This window comes from Doryrhamphus excisus, linkage group LG17 (genome assembly GCF_037039965.1).
Source record: "Doryrhamphus excisus strain RoL-2023G ecotype Guam linkage group LG17, RoL_Dexc_Guam_v1.1, whole genome shotgun sequence".
NCBI classification, from domain to species: Eukaryota; Metazoa; Chordata; class Actinopteri; order Syngnathiformes; family Syngnathidae; genus Doryrhamphus; species Doryrhamphus excisus.
In genome coordinates this window covers 13,042,560-13,058,038 of record NC_136373.1, presented here as the reverse complement: position 1 = coordinate 13,058,038, position 15,479 = coordinate 13,042,560, and the positions used below count along the sequence as shown (strand labels likewise).

At 38.7% G+C, this 15,479-nt stretch overlaps 1 protein-coding gene across 5 annotated transcripts in view; it reads left to right on the top strand.

Annotated features, from left to right (window-relative positions):
- LOC131136968 (receptor-type tyrosine-protein phosphatase U) overlaps positions 1-15,479 on the top strand; it is a 302,752-nt gene that overhangs the window by 272,558 nt on the left and 14,715 nt on the right. For all 5 annotated transcript variants that reach the window (XM_078798065.1, XM_058084359.2, XM_058084358.2 and 2 more), the window contains 5 exons: positions 908-1,005; positions 6,950-7,066; positions 8,887-9,041; positions 11,117-11,252; positions 11,719-11,868. In XM_078798065.1, the coding sequence (XP_078654191.1) occupies positions 908-1,005; positions 6,950-7,066; positions 8,887-9,041; positions 11,117-11,252; positions 11,719-11,868 (656 nt within the window). The remainder of the gene's footprint in view (positions 1-907; positions 1,006-6,949; positions 7,067-8,886; positions 9,042-11,116; positions 11,253-11,718; positions 11,869-15,479) is intronic.

Genomic DNA, 15,479 nt, shown 5'->3' with positions numbered 1-15,479 from the left:
GATTGCTCACCCCTGTTCTAAGTACGATGTTGTTATTTTGTCAAATGTCTGAAATATAAACAAAACAGTTTCGTTTTGGCTTCCATTTTTTCAAACGTTTAAAAAAATTTTCTATGCACACAAAAGCCGATCTCTTTTCATATATTGTTCACAAATCTGTTAATCTGTGTTATGAAGCAATCATAATTCATAATTCATCCATCTCCCTTTTTGAGTAGGAATACATGTGTAAAGGATCTACAATCCATGATTAATTATCTGGTGGAGGAAGCAGAGCCATATTGATGATTGATGCACTGTTGAATGGACTGTGTACAATTTTGAGTGGCCTTTTGTTGTGGCCAACCTAATACACACCTTCAGAAATGGTGTTGCGTTCATACTTTGGAGTATATGTTATGTAAAAACCTGGAAAGATCTGGGTCTGGGTCCCAATCTGGCTTGCGCCCCGCTGATTGCACACACCTAAGGTAGTCCAAGTTATTTGTAATAAACTCAGCTCCTGTCACTAAGTCGCTCAAGATCACGCTTTCAGAAAAAAGACTAAGACGAAACTTGAAAGTTAGAAGGAAAAAGGTTCTCAGTAGGGTTTCTGCCTCGCTCTCTTCCATCCTTGTCTTAAAGTCTTAGTCCTTTAAACTTCTCAAAGAGTGACTGATTGTACTTCAGGCTGTCATCATCGTCTGGCGTTGTTTTGTCACCCATCGCCTTCTTGTCTGCTGGGAATCCCCCTATAGCGTTATTAACGGCGCCATATTGAGCGAACCTGCCATCATAGCAAGGACGCTTAGGTCGCAATAAAACAGGAGTTCTCAAAGCAGCACCGTACTCCATGAGATGACAGGTGTTTGATGCTGCTCTTTCTCAATGTTTTTTTTTTTTTTCTTTAATTTCCTCTCCCTGCCAGGACCCAAACAGGAGACGCTGTATGATTTCTGGAGGATGGTGTGGCAGGAAAATTGTTTCAGCATCGTCATGATCACTAAACTGGTTGAAGTTGGCAGGGTAAGTCATGCACTAAGGTAGTGTTTTTGATTATTTGTTACACACATGGGATTACATATAAAAAAAACAATGAACTGATGTGATCTGCTAGTTGCTACTAAGATGGAGGACACATGCATGCTACTTAAAACCTTATTTAACATTAGCCACGTATACATGGACCCAAATATTCCAATTCCTTTCGGGTTATTTGCTCAAACGGAAAGAATCTAACCTTTGTATACACCTCATTCCGAAAGAAAAGTGCCAATCCGAATGAATATATAATGGGATTCCCAGGGGTGGAATATTCCTTTCCCCAATCCGATTGAGGTATCTTGTACCCGCTCAAACGGAAAGTTGTCAGACTGCGTTCTTCTTCTTCTGTTGTTTATTGGCGGTTGGCAAGCAGCTTTCGTGTGCATTAGCGCCATCTGTGGAACAGAATCTAAACCCTTCTATACTCCATTCACAAGTCCAGTTTTATTAAAAAAGAAAATACATATCTATATAAAACATGTGCCGAGCTTAATTATAAAATATTAGCAAGATTGAACTTTATCTTTTCCTGTTCCCGGGTGCGTTCTTTCAGCGAATGCTGAGATATGACGTAACACGCAGCTCCAGACGTTCTTCCATTTAAAAAAATGGAGGCGAGTAATCGGCACTGGACTGCTGCGGAAAGTTTGTTTTTGATTCAAACTAAATTTCAAGACTGGACGAAGGAAAAACTGGCAATACGGAGTTATTCCAACGAGTGAAAGAAAAACTGGAGGAAGTCGGTATCACGTGATGTTGGTGTTTACGCTTTACTGGGCATGCCCCATTGACTATTCTGGTTGATTATAGCGGCGCATGTAGACACGCCATTGGAATATTCCTTTCCATGTATACCATTGCTTTCGGAAAGGTCATTTGGAAAGAGAAAAACTCCTCATGTAAACGTGGCTACTGTTGTGAAATTAACTAAACATAACTCAGACCCAGGGCTGCATGAGAGGTTAGCGTGCAGGCCAAACAGCTAGTAGACCCAAGTTTGATTCCACCCTCGGCCATCTCTGTGAGGAGTTTGCATGTTCTCCCTGTGCATGTATGGATTTTCTCCGGTTTCCTCCCACATTCCAAAAACATGCTAGGTTAATTGGCGACTCCAAATTGTCCATAGGTATGAATGTGAGTGTGAATGGTTGTTTGTCTATATGTGCCCTGTGATTGGCTGGCCACCAGCCCAGGGTGTACCTTGCCTCTTGCCCGAAGGCAGCTGGGATAGGCTCCAACACCCCCGCGACCCTTGTGGGGATAAGCGGTAGAAAATGAATGAATGAATGAATAACAAGACTTACACGGCCGTCATTGAAACGCCATGTCTGCTTTTTATCCATGTATTATTGTTCTTTTATAATCCCCCAGACTTAGACCACTACTAGTCTGACCCGGCTGTCATAAAACAGATACATGTTAACGCTGACCTTAATTCAGATTACATTCTTTTTAGATTTAAGAGGCGTCTGAAGGGAATGTCCTACTAATTATGCTAAACTCATTTGTTCTTGTATTATTAAGGGTCAATCGACTTTATTTGTCATATGCAGCAGACATAGTGAAATTTAAGCTTTGCGAAAATAATACTTTTACTGTTGGTCTAAAACTTTTTCACTGTGCTGTACTTAAACCGTATGGATTTCAAAATAAAACGAGCCTGCACTCATAAAACAAAATACATACGAACCCTTTTGCACAGCATGACGTGCAAAAAATGTACCCCACGGACCTTAAAGGCTGTAATCGGTCGGCTTGTAGAACACATTTCCTGTGGGTAGGACTCATTCAGCCCACCTCTGTTAACGCCTTCTTTTGTTCAACATTTGCAATAAAATTGACTGTAAAAGCAGGGGTATCTGAGAGGTCCAGGGGTTATTTGCGGCCAGTGGCAAATTATAGAAATAAAATTCATTCATTTTCTCTCGCTTATCCTCAGAAGCGTCACCAATCACAGGGCACATCTAGACAAACAACCATTCACACTCACATTCATAGAAATAAAATTAAACAAAAAAAATAGAAACATAGTAAAATGCATATTATATTGAAAAAAAGCTGAAATATTGATATTAATAATACAAAGTCTTTATATTTTTAGCATTGACACACAATAACAAACGTCTCCTCTGACGGGAGGAGCTGTAAGTACTATGTAAGTACTATAAAATGTATTTGAGGTTGGCAGGTCTACATCCTACATCCCTTTTTTATCTCAATTGTACAAACTAAATAAATTACAGTGTTCCCTCACTACAGACTCACTCACTGTTTCGCTGAATTTTGTTTAGTGCTATTTTTAGTCTTCTGCGTCTTGATGGATTAAAGGAGAAAGCACGTGTTGCATCTGCGTCCTGATTGGCTCAGGGACTGTAGACCACTGTCAGTCAATCTTCTGCATGTCTTTCTGTGCAGAATAGAATGTGTTCGGCTGGCCAGATTGAGATAAATGTTCGATCGCTAGCACTGTTTGTTTTCAAGTTTCATCCCCGACATCAGGTACAATGTCAACAAAACATTTTGCACTCCAAAGGCACCTGCGGTCGTACCCAAAAATGGCAATAGGAAGTCACCATTAGACACCATTATGGAAGAAGGAAGGAAGTAGGAGGGAATTACGATGACAAATATGGGATAATACGACGACAGGAGCGATATGTTTTGACAAGGATACAAAAACGCTACTACAGCGGAACAGTGCCAGGACGCCAAAGAGGCATAGTCAGAGGAGTGAAATACGCGTGAGACACTTAATCATTTTTTGTGGCCAACCTTGTAGGTTCATCATTCAAATTGAAACAAAGGTTTTAACTTTTTGGAGTGTTTAAACAAGATAGAAATGGGAGAAAATGTTAATGTTAAAACATACATATGAATTGTAAACAAGATGGTTACTTTGCAGATTTCACTTATTGCGGGCTATTATGGTATATATTTAGTTTCCATAACAAATATGTTTATTTGTTGACAATTAACATTCATCAATGTACATTGTAGTATGAAAGGTTATTTTATGGGAAGATGGATTCCATGTACTGTATATGTTTGAGTCATGCAACGTCAGCTATAGCCCGGCTATCCTGGAGGTACAATAACTGCTTAGTTATTCCAGTTGAAGAAACACAATGCCACACATATTCTACAGCATTTTAAAAGATGTTGGTATGCAGGTTTATACAAGGTTTTAAGTGCATTATTCCTTTTTAATGAATGCTTATGTGGCTGATCCTGTATTTTCACAAGAGAACATCAAAGAAATGCAGTGTTTTGTTACAGATATTTGCATAATAGTTATAATGATTGTATGGTCCGTGAACTGTGCAAAAACATCACAGATATTCTTCAAAACGCATTCTGTCATTTGTTTGGTGTATGCTACCATAAGTGGCCCAGGTCTTTCCAAAGTAGTAATAATCACAACCCTGGCTTCATATGCTATTTGGTTCTTCACGGCAACAAAACAAATGACATTCTTCAACAAAATAGAACCTACATTAGACTTTTTATGATTACTGATACTTCTCATTTCTCCTCTCAGGATTAAATACACACAGAAGGGTACCAAAAACACTGCGACCATTTTCCAAATACACCTGTGACCCGTGTTGCACTGGCGGGATACATTCATTCAATTTCGGCTTATCCTCACAAGAGTGGCGGGGGTGCTGGAGCTTATCCCAGCTGTCTTCGGGTACACCCTGGACTGGTAGCCAGCCAATCAAAGGGTCAATCAATTTGGAGTTGCCAATTAACCTAGCATGTTTTTGGAATGTGGAAGGAAACCAGAGTCCCCACGCATGCACGGGGAGAACATGCAAACTCCACATAAAGATGGCCGAGGGTGGAATTGAACTCGGGTCTCCAAGCTGTGAGACCTGTGTGCTAACCACATCCTCAATGTGTTGTATGCTATAGTGAAAGCAACATTGAATATCCAGAGTCACCTTAAATACCCGTATATAATCGACTGATCATAACACAGTGGAGTTCTAATTTCAAAACTTGTTTTTCCTCATAGGAAATAATGTACAGGTCGAGGTCTGCAGGATTGGGAGTCACTTCAATAACTCTGCTGCCTCAATATTTTTTAATAAAACATTGTATGTCTGTTATATACTGAAATACAAGCAATGTTTGCGGGGGTGACAAAAATGGAAAGTGAAGCATGTTATCGAAGAACTAAATTTAAGTCACTCCCAAAATGTTGTGACATGAAATGTAAGTGAATTATTCAGACTGCCACCGTTTATATTAAACGTATTTGATTATACATTTTGGCAGTGTTTCAAGTCACACACAATAAAACTAAAATAAAGTAAAACTACTTATCATTGGAAAACATTTAACAAATCACTCCACACTCCTTATTGTTCTCTGGTTCTTATCGTGTGGAAATATGGGCTAATAACTATAAAAGCAATCTTCACTCGCTAAATGTGATGCAAAAAAGGTCAGTAAGGATAATTCATAATGCCGCCTACAGAGAACATACTAACTCCTTATTTCTAAAATCACAAATATTTAAACTTTCTGATATATTTAATCTTCAAACAGCTAAATTAATGCATAAGGCTAAAAATTAGCTAAAAATGTCATCCAATGCTTCTCTACAAGAGAGGAGAAATATGATCTCAGGGAAGAAGTACATTTGAAACACTTCTATGCTAGGACTACGTTAAAAAGCCATAGCATTTCAGTATGTGGAATCAAACTATGGAATGGATTGAGTAAGACCCTCAAACAATGCACAACGATGAGCCAATTCAAGAAACAATACAAGCAGTTGATGTTTGCTAAATACAAGGATGAAGAGTCTTGAACCAGTCATGATGTGCTATACATATCACTATATTGACACTTACTATGGTACCCATTATGTCATTGGATGCTCATATCACCTCGTACTTCGGTACGGGACAAAAATAAAATTAAACTATATTAGGAAAGCAGGAAGTGAGCAAATGTAACAGTTACTGATTGTAAAAGTACTAGATGGAGGGGTAGGATTTAATAAGCTTTGCTTCTTCCTACTCCTTTTGGACATGTGGAACTGTGAACTGATTATGTGATGCATTCAATTGTAATCTGATGCATGTTCAAATGAAATAAAACCTTTACCATCACCATTATAAACAAGTAATGTAATAGGAAGTTGTTGAAGATTCAATAGGTATTGGTGGAGTTATTCACCACCCTTCTGCATACCAAAAAAAAAAGTAAAACAATACTGACATTAATCCTTTCGATGTCTGCTGAACTCCAGTCTGACATGACATGATGTTGCTTTGAACTCCCGAGTTGTGTTTGACTTTTCATATTTTTCCAGAAGATTTGCATCCGACTCTGAATTGTTCCACTTTTGGAGCATTCCACTTGAGAGGAGACATGTGGATCATATCTGAATTGACAGACATAGTTGAATAACAACATTGCATGCATTGCCTTTGGAAACAAGTCGTGCATACATGAACTAAACTTGACAGCCACTTTTTGATTCATTGATTAGCTTGACTGATTAGCTATTCTGGACTTGCTTATATACAGGCTGCAGATTGCTTGCACTCACTAAATGCGTACAGTATAAATAAATATCCAAAAGTCATAATGACCACTTGGGAGTGTGACCAATCACAGCAGAGTGGGCGTACCTACAGGAGGGCTGGGGGTGGAGTAAATTAAATAAACAGTTTGGGTGGAAAGCCGGAAGTTCATGGAAATACTGCAGAAATAAATGCAGAATCTGGAAGATCTAGAAAGTTTTCTGTGTGTGTTATTGTGTGTAGCTGCTCTTTGGGAGTCCACAACTCAATAGAAAGTGCCAAAAATTAGCATAATAGGTCCATTAACATCGTAGTAAACTGTTTTTAGTTTTCAAATGAAATAAGATGAGGTCTGACTGTGCATTATTTTATTTTTTTTTATGCAGGTGAAATGCTGTAAATACTGGCCTGATGACAGCGAGATGTACGGCGACATTAAGATCACTCTGCTAAAAACAGAAAAGCTTGCTGAATACACGGTCCGCACTTTTGCCTTGGAGAGGGTGAGTTAATGATCATTGGATGCACTTTGCTGTTATTAATCTTATTAATCTTGCAATACGGTACGTATCATATTCCTCAAAACAATTTGTTCTTTTATTTGTAAAAATGCTTGGAAACTGGAAAATTACACCAGAAATGGGATGTGTAACTGGCTCACATTAGTTCTGTCTATATGTCCTTTAGCTGTTTTAATATTATTGTAAATTCCACTTTATCAGCCGCACAGGTGTATAAATTTGGATGAAAAAACTGAATTGTACATATATGGGACAGCTCTTTATTTGAGCCAATCATGACCTATGAAAAAACTCACCAAAAATACAGGAGGTCATTACTCAATAGTCTGTCTCTGTGCCATCTTAACAAAGAAAACTAAACTCATCACACAGCAACTCAACAGGTATACCTAATAAATATACAAACATGAACCAATATGACAAAAAAAAAGCTGCGGTTTCCTTGCTGACTTGACAAATAGTAGTAGTTCTCGAGTAAAGCGAATGCCGAAAGATTACAGTTTAGCCATAAATTATATTATATAAATCACGGGGTTCAAAGTTTAATAAAAAAAAAGGTGGATGATTACAGGAATCATCCACTGCTTGATTGACACACCTTCAGACGGGTGTTGGATACATGAATAAGATATGCCTTTATTCGTCCCCTCAGTGGGGAATTTTTTTTATTTGAATATATTCATACGATGCTGATGCTGTGTGTTTGTCGTATGTTTTATAAAGTAAATAATTTCTTTTTAGCACAGTTCTCAGGTTAAGTCTGTATAAAAATATAAAGCAGTGATTTTTAAGTAGGATCTCCAGCCTTGAGGGTTATTGGGGCCGCGACAGAATGCAAATCATTTTTAAAAAAATGGAGTCGGAAAAGAAATATAAATATTTGTGTTTCTTTTTCAGCGATTATAGTTATACAATGTTGCACTTTAATGTACTGAGCAAAGACGTATCAGCATGCATGTCCTTGTTTCCCTTTCTGTAACTCATTATGAACTCAATTTGGACATGTTTTTTTCCCTTACCAGGTAAAGTAAGCCTTCAAATTAGAAATAGCATATTAAAAAGGGATTAAGTACTTGACAGGGTTGGCTGCTGATGAGCTTGAAGGTCACATGTTAATCTATAAGGATTTAACAGTCGCTACATAGACACGCCGCCTGTCTTTCCAACATAGCTGTTTCAGTGTTTGCCCCCTGTTGGCCTCTTCCCTGTCTGTCAATCTCCCGGGGATCGTCACTTGGAGGAGTTCCAAGCATCTCTAGAGTGACAGTGGCACAAACACGGCATTATCAACACACTGTCACACTCGCTCTTAGTGAGCACACGCTGCTGCTTATTCAAATCAGCCTGAATTTTTTGGATCCTGTGACAGCTTGTTTTTTTTATAGCTTGTTACTTTTTTTTTTTTTTTTTTTTTTTTAAAGGGGGGGTGGATTTCTGTCTTCAACAAATCTTTGCTTTGCAGCACTTTACTTTGTCGTTTTGGTACAGAGGGATAAAAAACTGCAGCCAGCTTCCCCCTTGAGCTCAGAGGGCCTGAGTTATTCCTCCCCACGTCTCTTAAAGCTGCAGCTGCTGCAAGTATGTGATGCCCTGAGGCCCAACTGTCCTGGAAGACCTAAGACCCCCATATAAAATAACGCCCCAAGCCCAGAAATCTGTCACATCTATCACAAAGGCAGAACATCACAAAATATATGGAAGCATGTTTTGAAACGTTTGGAAAAAGGCCCGAAGGACGGTGTGGCTCGGATGCAAAATGCTGTGTTTTAACACGCTTAATGTTTACTGTTTCTGTTCTGCAGAGAGGATACTCAACCAAGCATGAGGTCCGTCAGTTCCACTTCACATCCTGGCCTGAGCACGGCGTGCCCTATCACGCCACTGGACTGTTGGCTTTTATACGAAGAGTAAAAGCCTCTACGCCTCCCGATGCCGGCCCAGTGGTGGTCCACTGCAGGTAATCTAATGTTCAACACCTTTATCATCATAAAGACTATTAAATGATGCTATGTATAGGTTGTATTGTTATCTGTTGACAAGCTCAAAAGTCAATCACACATTTGGGATATCAGCCTGTCTGATTAGTATATGAAAATGAGGGTGACTAAATTCCACCTGCTGTTTTGAAAATGTCACAAACAATCCAATCCACTTTATTTATATAGCACATTTTATAAACAGAATATATAAAGTGCTGCACAGACTAGTAAAATAAAAAATAAAAATAAAATACAATAAATAAAAAGTACAAATTGAATTTAATCCAAAACTAAAAGCTCAAATAAGAAATAAAATAGTAAAAAAAGATATTAAAATATTAAAAACAAGAATCAAAGCAATAAAAGTATAAAAAAAATAAAACCAATTAAAATAAAAAGAAAGAACTAAATAAGTTAAAAGCCAAAGAATAAAAGTGGGTTTTAAGACGAGTTTTGGTTAGCGCGCAGACCGCACAGCTGGGAGACACAAGTTCAATTCCACCCTGGTTTGTTCTTATGTATTTTAGCAGGCCACTTCCTGGTTTGTTGGGAACTGTAATAATAATAAAAATAATAATAATGATGATAGATAGATAGATACGTAGATAGATACGTAGATAGATACGCAGATAGATACGTAGATAGATAGATGAAATGGCCAATGAAAATTTCGTTGCCTGGCTCCCATGTAAAAATAAAAATAAAAATAAAAATAAAAATAAAAATAAAAATAAAAATAAAAATAAAAATAAAAATAAAAATAAAAATAAAAATAAAAATAAAAATAAAAATAAAAATAAAAATAAAAATAAAAATAAAAATAAAAAATGTACAACAATGTACAGCGTAAACAGTAAATTGCACAAATAATTTAAATAATTTTGAATAAATAATAATAATTTAAAGTTTTGCGTGTGCGTGTGGGCAGGTAAAGGGGCTTATTACACAACCGCCCATGCCTGAGCATAGTGACTATACAGAAGCTTAAATTACACATGACCCACAGCAGTCAGCAAATAACTGAAGGCGAAAACATCGATATTTTGGCCGGTCGGCACATCTTTTCCTGAAGTGAAGAAAACTTAACCTCCAGATAAGAAGTAGGAAACCAATAGGATGAGTATGAGGATGCCCTCAGCGCTCACCAATAATAAGCGTCAGTGCTTACTACTCAGTAGTATACGTATATATGCCTCAGTAGCATGTCCTCAGTGCTCATAAACACAGTGGAGTTGTCATGCTAGTAAATGACACCACTGATCTTCCAAGCTACAGCCCTTGTCTCGTGTCTTTCCTCTCCAAATTGGCTGCAACACCAATAGGCTGCAACAGCTATATGGCCTCACCTTGTTAAAATAATTGCCGTAGTCTAGACAAACACAAAAAAACTGAGCCACATGTCATACTATAGGCATAGAGTGTGACAAGTATAAAGGATTTGGTTTTGGCAAAAATAAAATATCGCTAATGGCAAAACATTTTGCCATTCTGTCACCTGTATTCTATCACCTTTAACAGAATGTGAATTATGGAAAAGGAGTTTGTGCTTTAAAATGTTCATGTTCCCTAATGGCGGCACGGTGGTCTAGTGGTTAGTGCGCAGACCTCACAGCTAAGAGACCAGGGTTCAATTCCACCCTCTGCCATCTCTGTGTGGAGTTTGCATGTTCTCCCCGTGCATGTGTGGGTTTTCTCCGGGTACTCCGGTTTCCTCCCACATTCCAAAAACATGCTAGGTTAATTGTCTACTCGCGATGCTTTTGTTGATCTGAAACATTTAAGGGGCTGCATGGTGATCGAGTGGTTAGCAGAGACCAGGGTTCAATTCCACCCTCGGCCATCTCTGTGTGGAGTTTGCATGTACTCCCCGTGCATGCGTGGGTTTTCTCTGTGTACTCCGGTTTCCTCCCACATTCCAAAAACATGCTAGGTTAATTGGCCACTCCAAATTGTCCAGCTGGGATAGGCTCCAGCACCCCTGCGACCCTCGTGAGGAAAAGCGGTAGAAAATGAATGAATGTTCCCTAATGATGTTTTTGTCTTTGTGCATCAGCGCGGGGGCGGGTCGCACTGGCTGCTACATCGTGCTCGATGTCATGTTGGACATGGCGGAGTGTGAAGGCGTGGTGGACATCTACAACTGTGTCAAAACTCTCTGCTCCCGCCGTATCAACATGATCCAGACAGAGGTCACCACCAAGAATGTTTAAATATGTCATGAAACCATAACTTATTCAGATTCAGCTCTTCAAAATAATATTCTGATTGCTAAATAAAGTACAAATATGAAGGTCATTGTATTAGAAACTCATGTTGTCTGTATGTGCTGCATAGGCACGTTCTATTGTTTACATTTGCAGGTCATTTGCATATTTCACATTTATTATGCTAATTCAATATTGACATAGCGGTTAATTATATTTGTAGCCATTTGCCACCGTCCCTTAATTCAATTCTTGCCGATGGCAAATGTTTGTTTACATAAAGATATTTATGTATTCTGCTTGTTACACTACCAACAATGCTAAGTATGTTAGCTTTTTTTGTTTTTTTGGCCAAATCATCCATAAAAAAGTCATTATTAAGACATATACATTGATTAAGAATGACATATGACGTTGCATTTATGTTTCTGAAGTTGTACTGTCCTTACAGGAGCAGTATATTTTTATTCATGATGCCATTCTGGAAGCCTGTCTATGTGGCGAGACGGCCATCTTGGTGAACGAGTTCTCAGTTGCCTACAGAGAGATGCTGAGAGTGGATTCCCAAAGTAATTCCTCCCAGCTCCGTGAAGAATTTCAGGTCTGTTTTGTTTCTGGTGATTTTGGTGAATTGTTGAATTATGTATTCATTTCAGTGGATAAATATTTGGAGAGTAGAGAAACGCCATAATTACATCAGTCGGTACATCAGATTAAGGCGCAGGTGTCACATTTTTTGTTGCAAATATATTTTTTCTTTCATTTTGATAGTTCTTTAAAGCTCTATGTCAGGGGTCTCAAACTCAATTTACTTGGGGTAATCAGGTTTTTAAAAAAACAACAAAAAAACGCATTTATTGAAAACAGAAAAATGAATAAACTTTGCTTTGGTTCCGATTTTCTACAATAAAAGCTCTGATAAAACATTCCACTGTTCTCAAATATCTTACTTTTTATTTTTCTACACAAAATAAGATGAAAAATAACTAAACAAATCAAGAATAAAGAAAATCAATCAATCAGTAATAAATAAATATAATAATAATAATAAAACGGCAAATAATAAAAACTTAAGCAACCACATATAGTTGGTGGGTAGACAAATTATTTTTTTCAGATTAAAATGAACAAAGCATTATTAGAGCCCTGTAGACATGACAAAACACGACTATAGTCACATTTATACTCTTTTTATTTACAACATATTGCGCAACTGCAGGGTCTTGAGACATGCTAACTTGCAAACTAGAGAGCTAGCGACCTAAACGGTAGCCTCCAAATTATTTCCTTTAAACTTAAAAAAGCCAAAAACTTACCACTTCCACATGGATAGGGAGGATAACTATTAACAGTTATTTAACCTTTAACATGAACATTAATCAAACGTAATATTTTTTTTCTGGATACATGATACCATACAGCATCCATATCAAACTTGTGCGGGCTACATTTGGCCCGCGGGCCACGTGTTTGAGACCCCTGCTCTATGTTACTAGTATCTGAACATTCAGCAAGCTATTCCCAGCATTTTTTTTGTTGTTAAAAGTATCTACTTGAATGTTGCTTGTCACCTTGACATTTCTCATCTAATTTCAAAGCAAGTTAGCCATCAATTTGAGAGTAAAAAAAAAAAAATCTAATCATCAAAATGCTTGGGCAATTGTGTAATAATATTATATGCGTAGATACTGACAGCTACAAGTGGCCCTCTGAGGGCAGCCATTACTGTGCAATGTGGTGCTCAAAGAAAACGAGTTTGACACTCCTGGATTAAGGTCAGGATGCGGTTCATTTTCTGCACACTCAGGGAACAAAATGCAAAACAACTGCCTAGATTTTGTGTAAACGGCTTTAATGATGTTAGAATGAAATGTCAAAAAATTACTAGCAGGTAGCACAGATGTGGCGAGCCACCTTGATATATTTTGTGCATTAAAGATGCTTTTGTTAATCTGAAACATTTAAAGGGCTGCATGGTGATCGAATGGTTAGCGGAGACCAGAGTTCAATTCCACCCTCGGCCATCTCTGTGTGGAGTTTGCTTGTACTCCCCGTGCATGCGTGGGTTTTCTCCGGGTACTCCGGTTTCCTCCCACATTCCAAAAACATGCTAGGTTAATTGGCGACTCCAAATTGTCCATAGGTATGAATGTGAGTGTGAATGGTTGTTTGTCTATATGTGCCCTGTGATTGGCTGGCCACCAGTCCAGGGTGTACCCCGCCTCTCGCCCGAAGACAGCTGGGATAGGCTCCAGCACCCCCTGCGACCCTCATGAGGAAAAGCGGTAGAAAATGAATGAATGAAACATTTAAGGGGCTGCATGGTGATCGAGTGGTTAGCGCGAAGACCTCACAGGTAGGAGACGAGGGTTCAATTCCACCCTCGGCCATCTCTGTGTGGAGTTTGCATGTTCTCCCCGTGCATGCGTGGGTTTTCTCCGGGTACTCCGGTTTCCTCCCACATTCCAAAAACATGCTAGGTTAATTGGCGACTCCAAATTGTCCATAGGTATGAATGTGAGTGTGAATGGTTGTTTGTCTATATGTGCCCTGTGATTGGCTGGCCACCAGACCAGGGTGTACCCCGCCTCTCGCCCGAAGACAGCTGGGATAGGCTCCAGCACCCCCGCAACCCTTGAACAAATGAAACATTTAAGTGTGACAAACATGCATAAAGTAAGAAATCAGGACACTTTTTCACAACGCTATTTTCTTATATTCATTATATACAATAATTCCAGTTTACAATAGATAGACCGGAGCAGCTGCTCTATTGTATAAAAAGACTAGAAAGCGCAGACATTTTTGAAATGAACAAAGAGAGCAGGAAGTAGTTTAATGAGCTTGTTTGTGTGCATGCATCAGACGTGTGCTATGTATTTGTGCAGGAGGATGATAGTGCCACTTCACTGTTTGACTGTATTAAAATCCTCTGGTTGGTAGCAGGGCGGCCGCTGCACATTTTTATTAGATGTTGATAAGGAGAGAAGAGAACCAGCTGTGTTCTCACATGCTCCTCTTGCCTCCTACTCGCTTCCTCCTCCTCCTGCTGCTGCTGCAGCGCTTTCATAGACCACCAGCCGCACTCATTCTAGGTTTAGCATTTCAAAGGGATACTGGGGAAGGCTCATGCACTTCCTTTAATTTGATGCGCTTTTATCCTTATGCTCTACATAGGAATTATGGAGGACGTATGTTTGGGATTAGGAACATGTGCAGCTAGTGCAACACCCTAATTACAAACATGCCTTGCATTGATGCTGTGGGCCTATCCCCACAGTGTCTGTTGTTGAAAGCATCCCCGGCATCCAATAAGGTCACTGCTTTCTACCAGCACAGAGAAAACTGCTTGCTTAGTTTTATTATTCATATTGTCTGTTAATGAATGCCCTTTTTTATGACTTCTGCCGAGTGCAAAAGCTGTCATTTTTTTTTACCAACTTCCGGTAAATTCTGCTTACATTTATTGGTAATGGTAATGGTTTTATTTCATTTGAATATAACATCACATAATCAGTTCACAGTTCCACATGTCCAAAAGGAGTAGGAAGAAGCAAAGCTTATTAAATCCTACCCCTCCATCTGGTACTTTTACAATCAGTAACTGTTACATTTGTTCACTTCCTGCTTTCCTAATATAGTTGTTTTTTATTTATTTATTTTTATTAAAAAAAAAATTTAGCACGTACCGAAGTACAATAGCCACGTTTACATGAGGAGTTTTTCACTTTCCGAATTGAATCTTTCCGGATGACCTTTCCGAAAGCAATGGTATACATGGAAAGGAATATTCCAATGGCGTGTCTACATGCGTTGCTATAATCAACCAGAATAGTCAATGGGGCATGCCCAGTAAAGCGTAAACACCAACATCACGTGATACCGACTTCCTCCAGTTTTTCTTTCACTTGTTGGAATAACTCCGTATTGCCAGTTTTTCCTTCGTCCAGTCTTGAAATTTAGTTTGGATCAAAAACAAACTTTCCGCAGCAGTCCAGTGCCGATTGCTCGCCTCCATTTTTAAAACTGAAGAACGTCTGGAGCTGCGTGTTACGTCATATCTCAGCATTCGCTGAAAGAACGCACCCGGGAACAGGAAAAGATAAAGTTCAATCTTGCTAATATTTTATAATTAAGCTCGGCACATGTTTTATATAGATATGTATTTTCTTTTTTAATAAAACTGGACTTGTGAATGGCGTATAGAAGGGT